We start from the raw sequence: 20095 nt of genomic DNA on the forward strand, positions 1-20095 counted from the left end.
AAGATTTAAGACTCGATTTTTGGAGGCCGAGGCGGAACTAAAGGTTCCACCTGATACTGAATTCAGAACAACACGATGGTATAGACAGCTCAGTCCGCTCTGTTCACAAATATCCATTTAATGGGATTTCTATATGCACACTGTAGCAACATTCACTGAACTGGGAAAATGTAGCCTCCTTAAAATTGAACTAGTAAAAATGTTGGCAAAAAACAATGCTGGTTCTCAATGTAGGAAGGGCTTTCAGCATTATCAGTCATTGAGTTGTAAGATACTAGCATGTTTCAGATACAATGACAAACCCTGGGTTGGAAATGGTCATAGTCACACCATGGTTTGTCATTATGTCTGAATTTTCAGACCATGGATTGTGAGTGAATGCCAAACTGTAACAGTATACTGAATTTGCTTTGCAAACCAGAGTTTGGACAAGCTGTCCCTTGGTGTTACATTCAAATCATAAAGCAATGGTTTGAGACAGTGCTCCACCTGAAAAAACTACTATAGTCAAGGAATCTCGGGTGAGTAGAAAATGGAATTACATTGATCGCTCTCACTGGCAGGTCCCCAAAATGCTCCCTGTTTCGATCTTCAGTTCCATCACAACTTTGTTTCCACTTCCACTACAGCTCTGTATGTTAAAGAAAATTACTGTCTCAAGTAATCAGTGATCTTTGCAGCATTCATCCTCCAATCTCTCCTCCAAATAATTTATTATGGGATGCAGTTACATGGGAAGACTTAGCTAATATGGAAATATGACAGGCAATGGCGGATCTATTGGGAATCAGAAGGGGTTACAGTGAGCACCTGGGTTAGATTCAGACTAAAGTTTTCTGCGAATGGAAAGGATGCAGGTAATTTCCACCATTTCCCCGCTCCTATTGCAAATCCTTGATTTGCCCCTCATGGCGTTCTTGGAGTGTGCCTTGCACCCCAGAAGTAGGATTTTGGGTCAGTGGGTTGTAGCAGGAAAGAGGCGGCAGGAATATTCTGTTCCTTTAACAGAAGTGCCTTGTGTGAGCAAAAACTTTAGTCTGGATCCAACCCAGTAGTCTGGAACCTAAACAGTGGTTAGCACAAACCAGTTTGTTGTTAAGTCTGAACTATGCCACTGTCTGGTAATTATGTTAATAACTCTCTCTCTCAGGGGTTATTTCCTGCAGGAGCACACAGGAGCAGAGCTCCGGCAGTAAAGGGCCCAGGGGGCGGGCACATGCAACAAGCCCCACCTCCTGCTCCCAGCAGCCCTCAGTCAGAGCAAGAAGCAGCCAGGTAAGTTGCAGAGCTCCCCCCACCCCCCAACAGTCCAGTGGCACCTTTAAGACCAAGTTTTATTCAAGTACGAACTTTCCCTCCTCTGCGAGGACAGATCTGCACATTCCCCCCCCCCAATAGCTAGCAATCCAAAATAGTCCAGTGGAGCCTGAGTGGTGGGTGTTGCCTTCTGACACACTTATGGTGCTGTCAGAGGGTGTGGCATATGCAAATAAGTTATGCTAATGAGCTCCTGCACCTCTTTTTCTACGAAATGACCCCTGCTCTCTCTTACACACAGAGAGACAAGAGAAGTTCATAAAAAAGCATACTTGTTGCCTAGTAAGAAGACTATGTAAACTAGTAGGTATGATAGAATAGCAGATTTCACCTTACCATTAATAGAGACTTGGACCATACCAGTTTTTCCACCTGATTTCACCTGATTCGTGTCCTCACTTCAGCCCTTGTCACACATGCATTTTGTTCACATGAGTCTCATGGTCCATGACACAGACTTAGGGTTGTGTATGTCAAAAAGCTTTCCCTCCTCACTTTTTCATCAGTGTAAGAGTAATTAGGCTTGAATCCAGAGAAGTATTACATCAGATTTACTTAGACACATTGAAATACATAACATGTTTGTACTTTTATTCCTTTTACAGAGAACATTAGAACATAAGAGAAGCCAATGTTGGATAAGGCCAATGGCCCATCCAGTCCAACACTCTGTCGCACAGTGGCCAAAAATACCAGGTGCCAGGAGGTCCAGCAGTGGGGCCAGGACTATATCCTGTGGATTTTGCTCTTGAATATGTTGTCTCTACTACTCAAAAGAGTGGCAGAGGATAGTATTGTTAGGAATATTACAATGCTTCATATTAGAGCACATTAAAGGGATTTGTTTGATTATCATGGTGTAGATGTGGGCAGTACAAAACGTGATTGAAGTGTTTCTTGGGGAAAGGCCCTGATCTTTACTCAGAGTCAACTTGGCTTTTCCACAGGTCTTGCCAATGAAAGACGATGGCAGATTTCATTGCATTCTGTGTGCTGATTGTTGAAGAAATAGTAAATCCCTTTCTTCCCAAAATTTGTCAGGCATGACGCTTCTTTCTGAGAAAGGGAGTGGATCTGGGGATCAGTTAAATAGATGAGGCCCTTTCCATCACCAGTCACCCAACCTGTCAAAATAACAAACAATTAATCGGTATCAAAAACTGCACACAAGATGGGTCATTTTCACAGACTTACTAACTGTAGAGGAAACATTCCTGTCATTTAAGTACCAATGCAAAAAATAACAGAATGAAGGCAATTTTTTTCTTTAGTTGAAGCAAACATTTCAAGGCCTGACTGAAAAAAGCTGGTTATCACAAGAACAGGAGAAATTAGCAGATCTGCAGATCAGAAACTGTTTGTTGGGTTACTGTGAACTGCTAGGAAGCTATTATCAAGCTAGCAAATCTATTTATTGCAAGCCAGGTGTAACAAAACCACTTCTAAAAATGCAGTCAGCAACTACATTTAAGTCCCAGTTCAACAGAGTGTGTATGCAGTCGAGTAACAGAAGACTGAATCCCACCAACCAGCTGTTTTGCATGGAAGGGAAGAAGAATTCTTTCCTGTTCCTTCATTTTTTTTACTTGTCTGGCATCTGGATTGGGCCAGGAAGCTGGATGCACAGCAGCTGTTTATATGATTCCCTTTTCAGTCTATAATCTGTTGGTGGATTGAGATAACCATGTCTGTAACACCTGATTAAACATCAGATTTAATTCGACCCAGAGAACCACAGAAGCAGACTGCATGAATGCTGCTGCATTTATGGATTCACACTGTTTCCTGCACCACTTTGAGGATCACTGCCAGGATTCCACGGCTGATGTGGTTTTGTTTCCTCATGCAGCAGACTTCCACACATAGAATTCTGAAAAATCACCTACAGGAATTTGTTTCACTGGAATAAGGTGATAGATTTGAAGTGTCAAAGTGAGTTGTATTTAAATCAGTTCAATCTCACTGTTTTAAAAAGCAATACAATGGCTTAAATGTAAGTGCATTGATGTTTTTTGTAAGTGCTTTTTTTCAACCCAACTACCAAGAACCCAATGAATGAAAATTAAAGTCAACTAAACCTGCTCAAATCTAAATAATGGCACTAAAGAATGGGCTAAAGACTGATCTCTAAGCAACCTAGAAAGCATTATAATATAAAGGAAAACACAATGGAGTGCTGATGGAGCCAAAGGTTTTTGTAATCCAAACAGAACTACAGGGACCCAACTAACCCAAATATCCGGTGCAATTTGAGTTCAGCAGCACCTTAGAGACCAGCATTTTGGAGTTATGACCTTTTGAGAATTAAAGTTCCATTCATCATATAAAGATCATGGTTCTTCTTGGCTCTCCTCTCCCCACCAGCTATTCTAACCCATGAAAAATTCATTCCAGGGATTGTAGGACCTATGTGGAGTAATAACCATGTGGATCAGGTTGATGCAGTGGGGAAGGAGGCAAAATTGCTTCCTTCTTTCTCTTTCATGAATGGAGATCTGCTCATGCACAAGGCAAGAGGGAATTATTCTACAATCTTTCTCCTCCCCTCCGCAGCCTCCCAACTTATATGGCTATTGCTCTGTGTGGATCCTGATTATAAACCTTCTTGGGTTTGGGAAGGACTGCTGGGAGGAAAACTTCAGAGAAGATCAGCAGCTCTCTGTGCCTTCCACTTGGTGTATCATGAGATCCAACCCACTGGGTTTTCAGTTACCATTTCTATTTTTTTTGAAGTACTTTTCAGTCTTTTAAAACTTTAGCACCAAATAAACATGCCCTGAAGATTTGGAAGAACCACTCATTCGTGGAAGAACCACTAAGATTTGGAAGAACCACTCATTAGTCCAATAAAACATGGCATTTCAATATTTCATGCCTTGCAGTACAAACCTTGTAAGTCAACGACCACATCTGAGCCGTGAGAAAACTCGTAGCAGAAATGGCCATAGGCCAGTCCATATTCAGTGGCTTTGTACTCTGATTTTACAATTTTGGTGTTATTAGATAACTTCACAAACTCTCCCAGGATATAAGGCTCTGTGCTTACACATCCTTGTATAGATTTACCTTCTAGTACCTGGAAACAAAAGATGACAACTGGAATAGCATTTCAGGTTATAGTCTGCCTTCTACATTGTTGAGGACAGAAAAATTCTGTTATTTCAATGTTATGTTAAGCCATGGTTTAGTATTATGGGAAGGGCCCCCAGGCTCATGCACTCAAGGTATCACTGAAAGGCACACAGTACAACAACCATGCCGAAGCTAAGTAAAAAACCCCTATCTGTGCCCTTCTGGGTGTGGTCCTTTTCTTGACAGGAGATGCCTTGACAATACTATGATAATAGCCCTTAGTACAATAAAGAAGGAAAGGTGGATAGGAAGGCAATAAGTAACAATAACACTCTCTTCTTCTTTCCTTCCTGCTCTGGTCTGTGGGAACTACAGTTTGCTATTATAGTAGAACCAGCAGATGGGGCTTATACTCCAAAGCAGACATGGGACCTAGAGTGTGAGTGTGATTTTCCATTTTGGTTTGAAGGGCAAGCACAAACCACAGGGTTAGATCTAAACTACATTTCCATGAGCGCCAAATATGATTGTCCTCTCCCTCTCCTATGGCAGCCCCAAATGTCCCCCCCCCAAAGTCTGGTTCCTGAAAGAGAGGGGACCCTTGGGAACAGAATTTGGGAGGCATTATAAGCTGCCATAAAGGGGGGGAAAGAAAGAAAGACATGTTTTCTGGGTGAAAATCCTTGTGCTTATGGAAATGCCTAGTCTGGGTACGAGTCAGAGTTTGTTGAAAGGGAACTGCATGAAAGGGAGTGAACTGCAGAATGAGTGGAGAAGGTAGCTCAAGAGCCCGGGGCTCACTCGTGTGATGCCAAACCATGATTTGGCATTAAACGTGAACCAAGTCTGTTAGTCCCAAGAGGCTCCAAGCCCCTTGGCCATCTTTCACCTGATAGGCTCCTCTGAATGCCTTGTAGCTCCTTACCAACAGTACTGCTGATGGGATGTAGAAGATTTGTGTGGGGATGTTTTGCTCATACAGTCTTTTGTTGAACTCTGTCACATAGTACTGGGCAGTCATTTGCCGTTCTACATCACTGAAATGGTGAAGGAGCACCTTTTCTTCTTTATACTCTTTACCAACATACCTATGCAGAATAGAAAATACATCACACACCTGTGTAACTTCTTTAGGAAACTTTGGAAAATCACACCCCTTCCACAGGCCACTTACAATGGCAGGAAATTGCCTTTAAATTGAACTCTGTGTATGTGTATCACTACAACCAAAATCAGTGAGATAAGCAGATCAAACCAAAGGCTGGCTCCAAAGCACTGGCAGCACAGCACATAGCTAAAAGCACAGGACTCCCCTGGCTCCTCTCTCCTGCTGCCATCCACTGACCCCTTCAAATGTTGTACCTGAGGTTAAGGGACCCTTAAGAACAGCCTGGGGGCTAAGTGGGAGTCTGTACTGGGAAAGGTGAATGGGCAATAATTGCCCACCCCTCCTCTACCATTATGCCAGCATAATCGCCCCTTGGAATCCAGCCCTATGTATATTTGGCTGTAAGTTCCAATATGTTCATGTGATTTCTCCTCAGTAAGAATGGCAGCCTTAAAAATGCTTCCTTGGGGCACACAATACAACCACCTTACTGTAGCTAAGCAGGCCTGAGTCTGGTCAGTGCTTAGATGGGAAGCCACCTGGACACCGCCTTGAGTTCCCAGGTGGAAGAACACATAAGCTTTATTCTGTTTGAGAGATGTTCTTCTCCATTACTTATGCAATGAAATAGGTGAAACTATTGAACTCCATGTGAATTGGGCAGCTTTTCCATTGAAGTGCAATTTTTCATACACTATCAACTTATAGACTCTTGGTTAGAAGAAGACGTTTGTCGAAACGGCATCGCATTCCGGAGACCACCGTCTTGTCGTTGTCATCTTCTATCTTTTTGTATTTGAACTTACAACTTGAATGTATTACTATTACTTTTATACTATTATTCAAACATAATGAAAGAGGATAAAGCAGCTGGAATTTAACCATACTGCAAAAATTTAGTGAAGTCTGGTGGGCCTCCACAGGGCGGATCATTTGTGCCATTGCTGAGAATGCCCCACACTCCAGAAATAGGCATGACCATCAGTTCCTTCAAGAGGGATATTCCAGGGACAATTTCCACAGTGTTCACTGTACTTCTGGAATGATCACTATTTTACATTGGTTTAGAGAATTACCTCCCCAGGGTCTCTTCTTGGTGCAGAAAGTGTACCCAAAAGGCATTCCTTTGCCTGCCTTTCTTTGCCACGTTTAGGTAATCTCCAATATATACAGCTGTTTCCTGGGCTGTCCATAATCCAGACTTCTTAGAGTATTTCAGAAGAAGAGCAGCTGGAAAATGAGACAAATGAATTAACCACTTCTTCACAAGACAGCTTTATACTAGTGTCCAAGAAAAGCATGGTAGTTAATGTGTTCTCTTTTTGGATCTGTGCCCTTCCTCCAATATAGTCCCAGGATACTGACATTGTGTTTTCATACCCTGACCCAGGGGTCATTGGGGGGGGGGGCGCGGGGGGACGCCATCCCCCCGGGTGAGGTGCGGGAGGGCGGAGCCTGGAGCTCCCTGCTGGTGCCCGCTGGAGGTTGCCGCCGGCTGTGGGGAGGACACACTTCCAGTGATGTCAGGGTGTGTGGCATATGCTAATGAGTTATGCTAATGAGTCCCCCTAGCTCTTTTTCTACGAAATGACCCCTGCGACCCACAAGAAGCTGCATTCATTGCTAGAGTATAATATTACAATAAGATTTACTTATACACAGAAACATAAAATGTGGCAAGGGAAAATTAATTTGCTTTGGAGCTGCTGCAGTGTGGGAAGATGTTTCTCAACTATATAGTGCTTAATAAGAGAAGCCATAACTGGAAGGATGGCAAACCCAAAACTAGATTTGAGTCCAGTTAGCACCTTAGAGGCCAACAAGGATTTTGGGGGCATAAACTTTCTTCTTCTTCTTTTTGGCCCCCGAAGGGGAAATTTTTATTTGCATTTCTATAAAACTACAACAGAAATTGGGGAGGGAGAGTCTACAATCTATAGAGAAAGTAAAAAGAACCTAATTAAAAACCCAAGAATGGAGGTTTTACAATGCTTAAAACATAGTTGTTACTCTTATACAGTTACTTTCGAACATGAAGAGCGCCCACCAATCATCGCTTCTACTGACAAAACCAGCTTATCTGACTGAACAGAGAGTAATTCCAAAGCTATAACACACATAATCACAGCCCTTAAGAAAAAATTAGCATCTCCACGCTTTTGTTGCAGTAACAACACGCTCATTGGAGATTCCAACCTTTCTCTTAGCAAGCAGATCTTATAAAGTTGGGGTAGCGAGCCCTTTACTTCAGAAAACCGCTTTTCGATCAGCTTGCCCACGATTCACTTTAAAGACAGAGTCTATGGTTAGGTCACATGACCTAACTTTCCACTGTCCTCCTTCCTGAAGAAAGCATTAATCCCACCTCCCTCTTCGCCTCTCGTCGCCATCTTTTGGGGATGTTTACATCAGCCGAGAAAGAATGCCAAAGTCTCTAAGGTCTGTTTAAATGCTCAGCTTTCTTTTAGAAATACTCTCCGCTACAGTCCATCGCCACAATTTGATCAGTCCCTCCATCCTTGCTTTCGCATTTGCTTAAAACGTCAGGAGATAGGGCATCCCCTCCCCCCCTCCGTTTATACGCTTATAGTAGAGAGACTTCACTTCTAGGCTTTAGTGTCTCGTTTCAACGGCAACTCACTCATCAATCCCTGAATCGATCCACCAGGTCCTAAGACAACCCCTGGGATCACACCAGGCAGAGAAAATCGCTAAACCTCCAAATGCTTGTCCCAGTGGTCGCTTCTAATCCAGTACTGGGAATTAGGGCAGGACCTTCAGGGCAGAGAGTAGCCCCCCTGTACCGGCTGCTGGCCAGAGGTAGGGCTCTCCAAAGCCCCCTGGCTAGAAGCCCATTGTCTATGGGCTTCATGGGAGAGTGTGCACAATCACGCTCCCTCCTAATCCCCGATTCATGGCACACGTCTCTCGGAGGAACCAAGAGACGCCGCCATCGTTTAAAGCACCAAAACCGGAAAACCAGCATAAACTTTCAAGAGTCAAAACTCCCTTCAACAGATAGGTTGGACTGTGGAAAGCTCAGACCCTGAAAAGCTTGTTGGTCTCTAAGGTGCTAATGGACTCAAATCTAGCTCTTCTACAGCAGATTAACATGGCTACCATCTGATACCCAAAACTGAAAGTCATTTTTAATAAGATAATGACAAGAACACTGAGCCATTTCAATAGTCCAGTCTGCCCATGGTTCTGTTCTGTTGCTTTCAATGAAGCAAACAGTGCAATACTAAGTAGAGCTACACCCTTCTAAGTTCACTGAAGTCTGACCTTGGAAGACTGTAACTCTTTTTAGGATCATATTGTAAATCACAAAGAATTTTTGCTGGCTATATGCCTCAAAATGTAAAAATGTGAAGGTGACAAACTCAGGTTCGTAGACGCACATTTCATACAGTTATACTTGTTACCACTCTGAGATTTCCTGTGGGAGACACTTGTGCTAATACCAGAAGATGATGTACAGTATGAAACAGGAAATGACAAGTTTAAAAAACTTGTGTGGCATGGGTTTGGGTGTGAGAAACATGCAGCATCCAATCCCTACCCAGCTATGGAGCAAACTGGCTGGTATTGTACACATCTGTATTTTGCAACCTAGACTACTTCACAGATGTAATGTGAGGCTAAAATGTTGTTCTGAGCTCAATGGAGAAAAAAATAATAAGTTCCAAGCAAAGATAGCTTCTCAGGAGGCTTAGAGTGGCATACCAACGTTATCTTCACAACATCCCTATCTCAGGTTGTGAGAGATTAATAGGGTTGCCAGGTGCCCCTGGCCACTGGCAGGGGATGGTGGAGTAAGGTTGCCAAATCTAGGTTGGGAAACTCCTGGAGATATGGAGATGGAGCCTGGGGAGGACAGGGACCTCAGTGGGGTACAGTGCCTTAGAGTCTACTCTCCAAAGGAGCTATTTTCTCCAGAAGAACTGATCTCTGTAGTCTGGAGATGAGCTGTAATTCTGGGGGATCCCCAGGTCCTGCCTGGAGGCTGGCATCCCTAGGTGGTCCAAGGACACCCAACAACCTTCATAGCTGAGTGGAAGATGCAATACCAGCGGTGCTTCCACATAGTGAGGATTCTCTGCATTGCTTTAATCACCCCCGAGAATACAGAGGCATGTACGTTGGAGATAGAGCTGTCACACATGGGAATCTTCTGTGCCCTTTCCTCAGTCTTTGTTTTTGACTTCTCCATTCCATATGTGTTCTGCTCTTGGGGCTTATGGTCATCTTGGTTTTGGGGCTGGAAAGAGAGGATTAAGGATGGGAGAAACCCAGAAACAGGACAATTATGGCACGACACTGTGTGGAAGCTCCCAAAAAAAGTGCTCCAGTTTAGAAGATGTAGAATAACTTTTGTGTGAAGGCTGCCTTCTATACGCTACTGGATTCAAATCTATCCTCACTATCCCCTATAGAACTCAGTGGGACTTACTTCTCCACAGACAGGCCTGCCCATTACTGCCATCTTCCAAAATCTCTCTTCTGAGGTAGAAGGCCTCACTTGCCTAGTGGCAGGGCTGGCCCTGCTAAACAGAATCATTGGGGTGGCTTGGCATGTTGCAAAGAAGCTCAGGTGATGATGGGCATCCTCTTTTGGTGCTTCTACTATAAGATGTAAACTGAGAATGCATGCATTTCTCCTTAGGAGACATGAATGCACTACACTGTAGCTCATGCATTAATTAAAACACCTGAATGCCCGAGGAGCAACGGAAATGTCAGAATGTACTTTCCCTCCATCCTGTAGTGCAAATTTTATGTCATGAAGTGATTATATAAAGGTACATTTTAAAAAATAAAATTGTACTTACAATATGCTTGATGGAGAAATTTTGGTTTAAAGAGACCAGTATTCTTCAGCCTCTCCACTAGCCAAGTATGTTCTGCTCCTGACAAAAGCCTCTCGTAGTCATCACTGCTCAGATTGCGAGCTTGGAGGACCTGTTCTTTGGTCTTTCCTATAAAGGAGAAAGAGCTCCCGCTGGAGTCCAAAAACAAGGAATTCTCCAGTTCAGAAAAGCTGCTGGAAAACTGGGGTGACTTGTACCATGATTTCAGAGAACCACTCGAGCTGAGATGGCTGGTCAAAATGGGCCTTCGTTTTTCACCTTCATCTTCTTCGGTGGTAGTGCAATCACTAAATTGATTGACCAGTGATTTGTTCCTCACTGGTGGAGTCTCTGGCCTATGACTTGGCTGATCCTTTGTTATGTTCATGTCAGTGTGGTTACCTACAAACTGCCTTCCACTACCAGAAACAAATTCCCAATCATCTACCGTATTTGCTTGGGAGTCAACTTCAGGCATTTCTAATGAGCCCCCTGCAGCCACTATTGCAACAGATTTATTAATCCAGTTTTGTACAACATTGTCACGTTCTGCTTTGATTGCATGGTATATGGAAGCAGATGTCATGCTGTTACTAGGTAGATGTGGACTCACTGGTGTATCTTTGGTTGTGTCTACTATTTCTCCTTCTGGGTCAACCAATGGCCAGTGATTTCTAGATCCTTGTTCTAGAACTTGTTTGCTGCTGTCAGGATCTTCTGTGCTTCTTTCCCCACTGTTGGAATCCATTACTGAAGAGGAGACAACCATTCCAAACTGATCTTGTTTAGAAGAAGTAGGTCCATTAGAAGGAATTATGAAATCACTTGACAAATCACAACCATTCTTGTAGTCAGTGCTACTGGCTTCTGCAAGGGAGTGTTTTGAAGCATTCTCTTCATGTTCTGCTCCCTCCAAATGCTCTTCTTTGAAATGTGGGTATAATTCTGTTTGTTTATTAGCTAAAACTGTATTTTTCTTAAAGGGATGTTTAAAAGAACCTATACAGTTGCCCTGAGTATCTTGAAGAGAGAGATTATGAGCTTTGGAAGACAACAAACCAAGGTTGCAGTCTTCAGCATTTTCTTTGGCACCCTCAGTCAAGACCGCAGAGTGATGTTGCCTCTGACCTGTGAAGCCTTTTATTTTTGCTTCCTTTTCTTGTGGCATTTCACTTTCATTGTTATCCATCTCTTCCCAGCTAGTAGAAGAACTAGATTTGGATACTTTGCTCCAAGAACGCAGTGAACTAGACACTTCACTTCCGCTTGGAGCTGGGCTTGAAACACCATCAGCACTGCTTTGAGCCCTTTCAGATGGTTCACTCTCTGCCTCTTCATCAAGGGAGAGATCCACTGCAGGCACCCGAGATAATTTCTTTCGCATGGGGCCCTTCAGACCCTCATGACCTTTCCTCACCTTTTGGGAAACTGGAATCTTCACAGGGTCTTTTTTATGGTGCAACCTTTCTTCTGTGGCACACACAGTGTCTGCATTTCTAGTTTCAGTTTTCAAGGCTGTGATACAGGCTCCCATTCTGCCTTCTCCCTTTCTCATTTTATGGCTCTTGCAAGCACTTTCAAAAACGTCACAGATGGATGCATGATGCTGGGAATACATTTTGAGGATTTTTTCAAAGCTTTGTTCACCATTCACAATCTGCCTCCCTACTTCCTTTTTGTAGCTATCTGGAACGTAAGACATGGCATCTGAATTTGGGAAAGCCAGCACTTGCAGTTGCTCCTTCACAGACATAACCAGGCACATGATCTCCTTGGCAAGCGATTCCTTGTCTTGTTCTTCAGGATGTGATGAATAACCATAAGTGTACAGCTTCTCCAAGGCTTCCTGGCATAACTGACTTACTTGACTAAGTATCAGGCTTTCCCCATCTAGCTTCTGATGCACTTTTGTAAGGCAGAAAGCTGCCTTGACAAAACTGTGAAGTTCCTGTTTGCTGGTGACTAGCTCTTTATCCTTCTTGGTAAGGAGGCCAATTTCAAAGGACTCCTTGGCTTCTAACAAATAGAATCTTCGCTTCTCTGGTGGACATGCATTTGAGTAGCTATAAGATAGCAAACATGTTCCACGGATATTCTAGAAAACAAAGGCAGGTGAAATGAATAAGGTCTTTCATGTGTCAACTTTGAAGTTCAAATGCTTTGAAGAATTTAAATTCAAACCACTGGAAATCTTTGGTTTCACAATTACTTTCAATTAATTATTTTGATTGTATTTGTGAACTACTAGGATAATCTTGTTATAAATTAACATTTCCTACCAACCGCAAAACCTCTCTCTCTCACTTTTTCATTCATGGCTTTTGCATCATTCTCCTCGCCTCCATTTTGTCCTCGCAATGTCAGCCTTTGAGGACAGTGAGGCTAAGAGAGAGTGACCAAGGTCCCCCAGCCAACTTTTCTGGCAGAGTGGGGATTCAAACCCGGATCTACCGGATCTTATCTAACCTTCTATCCGGAAGAGTGAAATCTAGATTATAATTTACTTAATTATGTGATTTCATTTATTTCATCTAAAACTGGAATCTAGACTCAAATCTGACATGACAGCAGATTGTCGCCATAGACAGAAAAGATTTTCAACAGCTAGGAAGCAACATTAACAGGGCATATTGTACCTACCATGGCTGTGAGCACAAACAGTGCTGTGAACTGGCTGAAGGCAGCTGCCAGCTTGCAGGCTTCGGCAGCTGACAGTAAACGGTGGTCAAACTCTTTGAGAAGGTTCTGTTGAAATACAGCAAGAGGAAAGTTAATTTAAAACATTTACTTTCCCCCCCTTTCTACCTTATTCCTGTTATGTATGAGCAGCTTATGGAGAAGAATAAAAGAGAATAGTTTAACAAATTATAAATAACACCAACCGTAATGGGGTGGATCCAGTACATTTTCCCACACAATCTTGCCTTGGTTTGCCAGGTGGGCAAACTCCTGGCAATTTTGGCCACTGCTTTGCTGGTCAATGGGTGGAAGCAGGCTGGCCAAATGGGGGTGGGTGGGACGGAGCGGCAATTGCCACAACTGTGCAATGACATCACTTCTGGCATGATGAAGAAGTGCTGGCATCATGCTGGGGCGACACTCTAGCATTTGCCCAGAAACTCTATGGAAACTATAAGAAGCCTGCCTTAGGTTCACTTCAGTTAGGGCATGTACAGAGGGAGGGACAGAAGCATTGCTTTTGGATCCCTTGCTCAATCTATTGCTGTACTGAAAGCATGAGTGTGGGCATTTTCTTTTAAATAAGTGTTTTAAAATCTTCAGTGCTGATCGCTGTTCTCTGTACTACATAGACCTCCAGTGTTTCAGATGCACTATCTTAAAACAAGCACTGGGGAAGAGGAGAGGCAGTCAGTTGGCAAATGGCTATTCTCCCAGTGGTACGCAAATGCAGTAAGCTGTCCCCATGGCAACCAGATAGGTTACCTCATGGTCACCAGGCACAAAGCAAGGTGTTAGAATGGCAGTGCAAGGAAGGATAGCTGGGAGCCCTGGTCCTCTCAGGAGGTAGTTCTACAAAGGCCATGTGGTGGCAGTGGTTGAACCAAAAGAAGGACAGAAAAGCCCCTCTGAGGGTTGGGAAAGCCAGGTAAGTAGTACATGCCTGATGGAGATATTGGATGGCCACTGGTGCCCAGATACCTTGGAAGGAAAGACGAAACAGGGCCTGCAGGTCGGTGGGCTGCTTTTGGGTGAGTGCTAGAGCATTACCTTGACACAATGCCACTGCTTCCGGGTCATGCCAGAAGTGACTTCATCACACGGTGGCAATGACAGCTGCACTTCTGCAGTAAGTACCCGCCTCCTCCATCTCTTGCCAGTTGCTAGGCCAACCCTAATCTTGCCCAATTCCACATGCCTGTGGAATGAGTCCCATGCAGGTCCCATGCACATCCCATGCAGGTCCCATGATCTACAGCATAGCCTTTAAGGTGGTCCAAGGTTAAACCCTTCCAGGGTTGGACTGGGATGGAAAAATGGCCCAGGAAAATAGGCAATTTGGGGTTAATTAAATTATGTCCATCTAGGAACCTCTAATATATGAATAGTTACCAGGTCAACCTGAGAGTTGATTCTGAAACTGTCATAATCGTTTTCACTCATGGAGACAAAAATGTCACCTAAAATACCCAACGATGATGCAATCCCCTGCAAGAAAAACACATGAGAGAGAGAGAAAAAACATTTTCATAGGCAGGAAGATGACCTGGGGAAAGACTGTGCTCTCTAGATTAACATTACTCAGTTCGGCTCTCACTGACTCTTTTATTAGACCATCAAATAAAATTGTTCAAATATTGTTAACATATGGAGTGCTATATTTTAAAGTCTGCTCTCAGCTTTTTAAGAGACCTACGTATTCTGTTTGGCGTTACCGAGACATTTGATTAGCCACTGCTTTCAAAATTCACAATGGTGGCTGTCATCATTTCAACCTTATTGTGAGAAGAATATAGGCTCCTGGCACCATCCCTACCCTGTGCCCTACATTTCCCAAGCCTTGCAGGACCCTCCAGACACAAAGAGAAAAAGGCCTTAAGATTAATGCTTGAAATAGCCCCTTTGGCTTTTTAACATGCAGCCTGGTAAAGAGCTCTAGACTGAGAACTCAGATGGTTGTACAGTTTTGTATCATTCTGGGAGGTGCTGATAAATGATGTCACATGGATTTAGTACATCGTTCCAGATATGTAAGCCCCATTGAATAGATCTGAGTTTAGGATTGCTCTCAAAATGAATTCTACAGACAGTACACCAGCAAAAGGAGATTCATTTAAAAAACTGAAACCATTACCTTTTTATCTGGTTGTGGAAGTGTGAAAAAACCTACAATGGAGGCCCAAATCAGCTTTGCTGCTTCATACCACATTCCTGAAATACAAGGTTTTTTTTTCAACAGTCTTTAAAAATAAATGAATGTTCTTATACACTTTAATCCTATAGTTTTCACCTCATCAGACTGAGCAGATTCCAGGATCAAATCATGGATTTCTGATTTTCAGGTACAGAAACTATTCATAAATATCCTTTGGTTTTAAGGACAGTTCACAAGATGTAGTAATAATTGGGATCGATTTCTTTTAATGGTGCCAGTACAGCTATCATGCAATTACAACTGATTTACAGCCACTGCCCAGAATGCCTATTTCTATTGTTGATCAGCTGACATAATATGGACTTATTCAAAGCAGCAATTGTCACATAGTCTGCTATAGAAAATCATTCAGGGAGTTTCGATTCTAGTATGGAATTTGACATTCTCCTGCGAATCTCAGCTTTCCTTCCTTCTTTGCTTTTTTTTTAAAGCAAGTTTCTGGCATTCATGACTCTGGCAGAAAGGTCAGAACTATGTTTGCTGTTTCAGGAGAAGCAGCAGAAACCAGATGGGATTTCTCATGGTTGGTTGGAGAAGTTGCAGGCTCCCTCAGACATTTCTGTCGCCTGCTTGCTGCTAGCCGCCCAGCCACAATCTCCATGCTGTTTTCTAACTCCATTCCCTGCCTCTCTTGTGCTCTGCAAATCAACTTCATCTTGTTAAACGTGGTTTTCAAACCTTAATTTTAGAAAGTAGAATAAATTATGTAAAGCGAGCAATTTAAGGCTAGTATACTGCTTTAGCACAGGGCAGAGTATTTGGGATAAATTGGTTCAGCATTGGGATTTTTGACAATATGTACTGCCTTGTATATATACGAGCTAGACACATAGCTACATGGGAAAGTCTTTAGTGATAAGGAGTGTTTGGTGGCCAGAAGAACACAGTTAAGAAGCCACATATTCCTTTGATGGACAGGGGAAAACAGCCACTCAGCTGAGCCTATGGGAGTGCTGCTCCAGCATCCAATCACCTTTCAAAAGGGGGATGGGATGTTGGAGGGAAGGACAGGAGGAGGGAGTTCACTTCAGGCCCGCCTCAGGGAGAGTGCAGTTCTGCTGCAGGGAGAGAGAGTGCTAGCTCAGGTCTGGCTCAGGAAATGAGCAGACAGTTTGAAGGGTAGCTCTGGCAGAGTGGGAGAGAATAGAGTACCAGATTGTTAGGCGTGTCTCTGTTAATGAGCAGCCCTTGGGCCATTTAGTCTGACTCTGGGGAGAGGGCAGGCTGGTTTGGTGTGGGTGGAATCCTGTGTGTGTAAAAGGATCCAGCCTAGTGGCTAGTCAGGGAAAGCCTATTTGTACCTGAAAGCATTAAAGAGAATTCAAACCACACTCTGAAGCCATCACTAGCTTAAATTTATGTGCCTCAGTCAGGCTTCTCTTTGGACTTCTGGGAAACCTGTACTGCTGATCTGTTCTTTGAAAACATCCTGTAAATTAATAAATATTCTGTGTTGTTTATATACAATTCCTGCCTCAGTGACCTCTGGGTTCTCCTTGCTCACCACAAGGCTTATGTCATGGTAGCAAACCCAAAGCCTTTACACTTGCTCCGTTAAGAACATCTGGTAACTGAGAGGAAGGTTTACACTTTAAAACAAACCTGGTTCCCCCAAATCATAGTGGGTCCCCTCATCTGGCAGAAAAGGCCTGTCACCATGTCCCTGACAGATTAGGTGAAACCACAGAAATCACTACACAAGTCCAATGAAAAAACCCTACCCAGCTTTTGCAGAATTTGTCCTCTGATTTGCATACAGACGGCCTCAACAAGGATCCGATCACTTTCCTGAGCATATTTCCACACTCCTAAAATATAAAAGGAAAAAACCAATTGAATTCATATAACTGAAGTTAGTTTGATACACTTTGCTGTATTATTTTATTGCAGATATCGATTGTATATTTGCAATTGGTAATAATAATAGTAATATTCTGGGTCATTCTTTGGAGACTCACGAATGATTCAGAAAGGCAGCAAACATACAGTAGCTCTCCCATAAATCAGGGCTCAAAATGATAAGCACACAAGATTAATCCCCAAAAGACCCCATCACATGGATTTCTGATCAGTTACAGAAGGAATCTAGAAGTTACTTTCCTTTAAATGACTTAAAAAAAATCATTATCTTTAACAGATCCATTGTGGCTGATTAATTAGAAGAAGAGAGAAGAAGATATTGGATTTATACCCCGCCCTTCACTACCCAAAAGGAGTATCAGAGCGGTTTACAATCCCTTTCCCTTCCCCGCCCCACAACAAACACCCTATGAGGTAGGTGGGGCTGAGAGAGCTCTCTCAAGAATTGCCCTTGAGAGAACAGCTCTGAAAGAACTTATGACTGACCCAAGGTCACACCAGCAGCTACATGTGGAGGAGTGGGGAATCAAACCCAGTTTCCCCAGATTAGAGTCCACGCTCTTAACCACTACACTAAACTGGCGGCCCGCTAGCAATTTGTTGTCACATGCAACTAGTTAGTCTGCAATCTTACACATAGCTAGGATGGTTAAATACCATTCACTTCAATAAAATATGTTTTTAAATGGTTGATGTTGAATCAACATATTGACCAAGCTGGAAAATTCACCTACTAGAAAGTATATAGCTAGTTTACAGCTGATGGCTCCAAATTATAGAATTTTTTGGTATATGTAGGAAGCCATCAACTCACAAGCAGCTGTTAGTAATTTATACACACAGTCTATAATGTTTGCATAACAAATACTCAAATCACTGTGTACATGAAATCAAATTAATTGACACAGGTATTCTGAAGTCATCCTTATTTCAGTGTGCATCAACTGGCATTGCAATCTAGGAATGTTCCTTTAAAGTTTAAACCAGCAGTTCCACATAGCTAAAGGTTACCTCTGCAGGCACAAAATAAGCAGGAAACAGCTCTAATTGGAAGGCTGAATGAGACACTATATTTAATTGCTATAGCTCAGAACAGAAACCTTAATCCACAGATACCTGTTGCGCCGTTGTCATTAATAAGACTGCTAAGGATATATTCGGCCTTTAACAGTTTACCTGGAAATAGGAAAGAGACATTTTTTAAAAAATAAAAAGTTATATTCAGATTATACTCCACAAAATGTCTCTACTGTAGCTTTGGTTCCTCGTTCCCAATATTCTTTTCTTTTGATTACATCATGAAGAAAATTTTTTATATCTTTAGTACAACTTGGTGAGTTATACATAGCTACTCCAGAAAAGGTCTACAGACTTGGTTCATCTCCTAGACCTGGTTTTACTCTGAATTCCAGGATGAGAGTTAACTAAAGAAGCCCTGAGTGGAATTTAATGGACACATGTCACTACTCTGTCCCAGGGACATGTGAGCCAAAAAATAAAGCTACTTCCAAATGTTTCAGGCATCCACAGACTTCAGAGTTATCTGAGAGAGTGACCAACCTGGAATCAATTTCCATTTTTATATGATTCAACAAATAACTGCAAGATCAGGTTACTAGTGTTAAGACATGAGAATGAGAACATTGGAACTGCCTAACATTTCTGAGACATACTTATCAAAAATAGGAGGTAATTTCATTTAGTTTATTCAAGCCTCCCCATGCAGCCTGTATTTTAATATCAGTTTAGATTTAACTTTTCATTCCTAAATGATCAGAAATTTAAAATATTGGACTTTAAAATAGTCCATTACTATCCATGCTTTTCATATAATGAGAAGAAGGATGAAACAAAACAAAAGGGAAAAAACTTTAGGTCTGTCAGATGCATGCATAGTCAAGTGGCCAGAGGGTTTAGTAATTTTTTTTATAAGAGACTGCACATAGAAAATGCCAGGATTGTAAGCTACTGTTTAGAGGCTCTTGCTTTGGAAGTACAGCAATTCACATATCCCTGTCTGAAACAGCAGGGCAGATTTGTTAAGAGACAAAAGCGCCAATTAGTATTTTCCACACCCCTTCACAATTTTCTCTCCTGTTTTTCCCTCAGAAACCTTTTATGCTGGGCACTTTGTGCAGGAAAGAAGAGGTGGGAGGGATGTTGTGTGTGTGGGGGGGGGGGGGGGGGGAGGCTTCAGGGAGGGCAAGAGCAAGGGTGTCAGTTTAGAAAGATGGTACCGGGTTCACAAGAATGTCATCTCTGGGACTGGACAAAGTATCCTCTTGAAAGTCAAGTAGTGCCTAATTGGAACTCAGCGGAGAGGCCTCGTGATGAGTGTTTCATTACCTGCATTTACAGAGACGCGGGCCTGGCGAATCACCAGCTGAGGGGCAATTGGTGTTGCAGGTTGAAGCTTGTGCAGCCTTTTGGCAATCTGGAGGAGCTGGTTGGAGCCATCCACCCAATACAAGAATCGGTCAGTGAGGAACACAATAGCAGCGGCTGTTGCATAGTCTCTGACAGTAATGGAGCTTTTTAAATAAACCTGGAAAGAATACCACAAACACGTGATTGTGAGGAACAGGCAGAGTCCAAATTGTGACTGTTTCTAAGGGACCGTCCATAAAGTGCATTGCTTGTCAAATGGAGGGAGGGAATAGCTAAGTTGGGACAAAAGAGAGATGTGGCATCTGTGAAAAATGGAGCAGCACAGCATGTGATGTGGATGAATGGGGGGGGGGGATTTAAAATGTTCTTTTAAAAGTGTGACATATTTTATGGATGACCCCTAGGTTGATGTATTCTGCCTCGTGTTTTAGCCTGCTATGCAATGAGCAACATTTTCTTACATCTCTTTGTTTTTGCTCATGCTCAGTTTCTGAACAAGGAAGTGCTATAGCTGTATTGCAAGCTGCTACTCATAACTCCACTTGTGCACACTGGTGTGAAAGCCCTTCATCTAATTGCAGATATGTGTCAGTGGTTTCATTACAT

At 42.7% G+C, this 20095-nt stretch overlaps 1 protein-coding gene across 1 annotated transcript in view; it reads right to left on the reverse strand.

Annotated features, from left to right (window-relative positions):
• Positions 1-2005: 2005 nt before the first annotated feature.
• The window catches only part of ALPK1 (alpha kinase 1), a 47443-nt gene continuing 29353 nt past the window's right edge, over positions 2006-20095 (reverse strand). The window contains exons 3-13 of the mRNA XM_015411879.1: positions 19448-19646; positions 18218-18277; positions 16963-17049; positions 15161-15237; positions 14419-14514; positions 12988-13092; positions 10330-12442; positions 6574-6727; positions 5315-5477; positions 4207-4393; positions 2006-2441 (exon numbers count right to left, since the gene is read on the reverse strand). Coding sequence (XP_015267365.1) covers positions 2245-2441; positions 4207-4393; positions 5315-5477; positions 6574-6727; positions 10330-12442; positions 12988-13092; positions 14419-14514; positions 15161-15237; positions 16963-17049; positions 18218-18277; positions 19448-19646 — 3438 coding nt within the window. The 3' untranslated portion in view covers positions 2006-2244. The remainder of the gene's footprint in view (positions 2442-4206; positions 4394-5314; positions 5478-6573; positions 6728-10329; positions 12443-12987; positions 13093-14418; positions 14515-15160; positions 15238-16962; positions 17050-18217; positions 18278-19447; positions 19647-20095) is intronic.

The sequence above is a fragment of the Gekko japonicus genome, unplaced genomic scaffold (assembly GCF_001447785.1).
Source record: "Gekko japonicus isolate JY-2015 unplaced genomic scaffold, Gekko_japonicus_V1.1 scaffold402, whole genome shotgun sequence".
NCBI classification, from domain to species: domain Eukaryota; kingdom Metazoa; phylum Chordata; class Lepidosauria; order Squamata; family Gekkonidae; genus Gekko; species Gekko japonicus.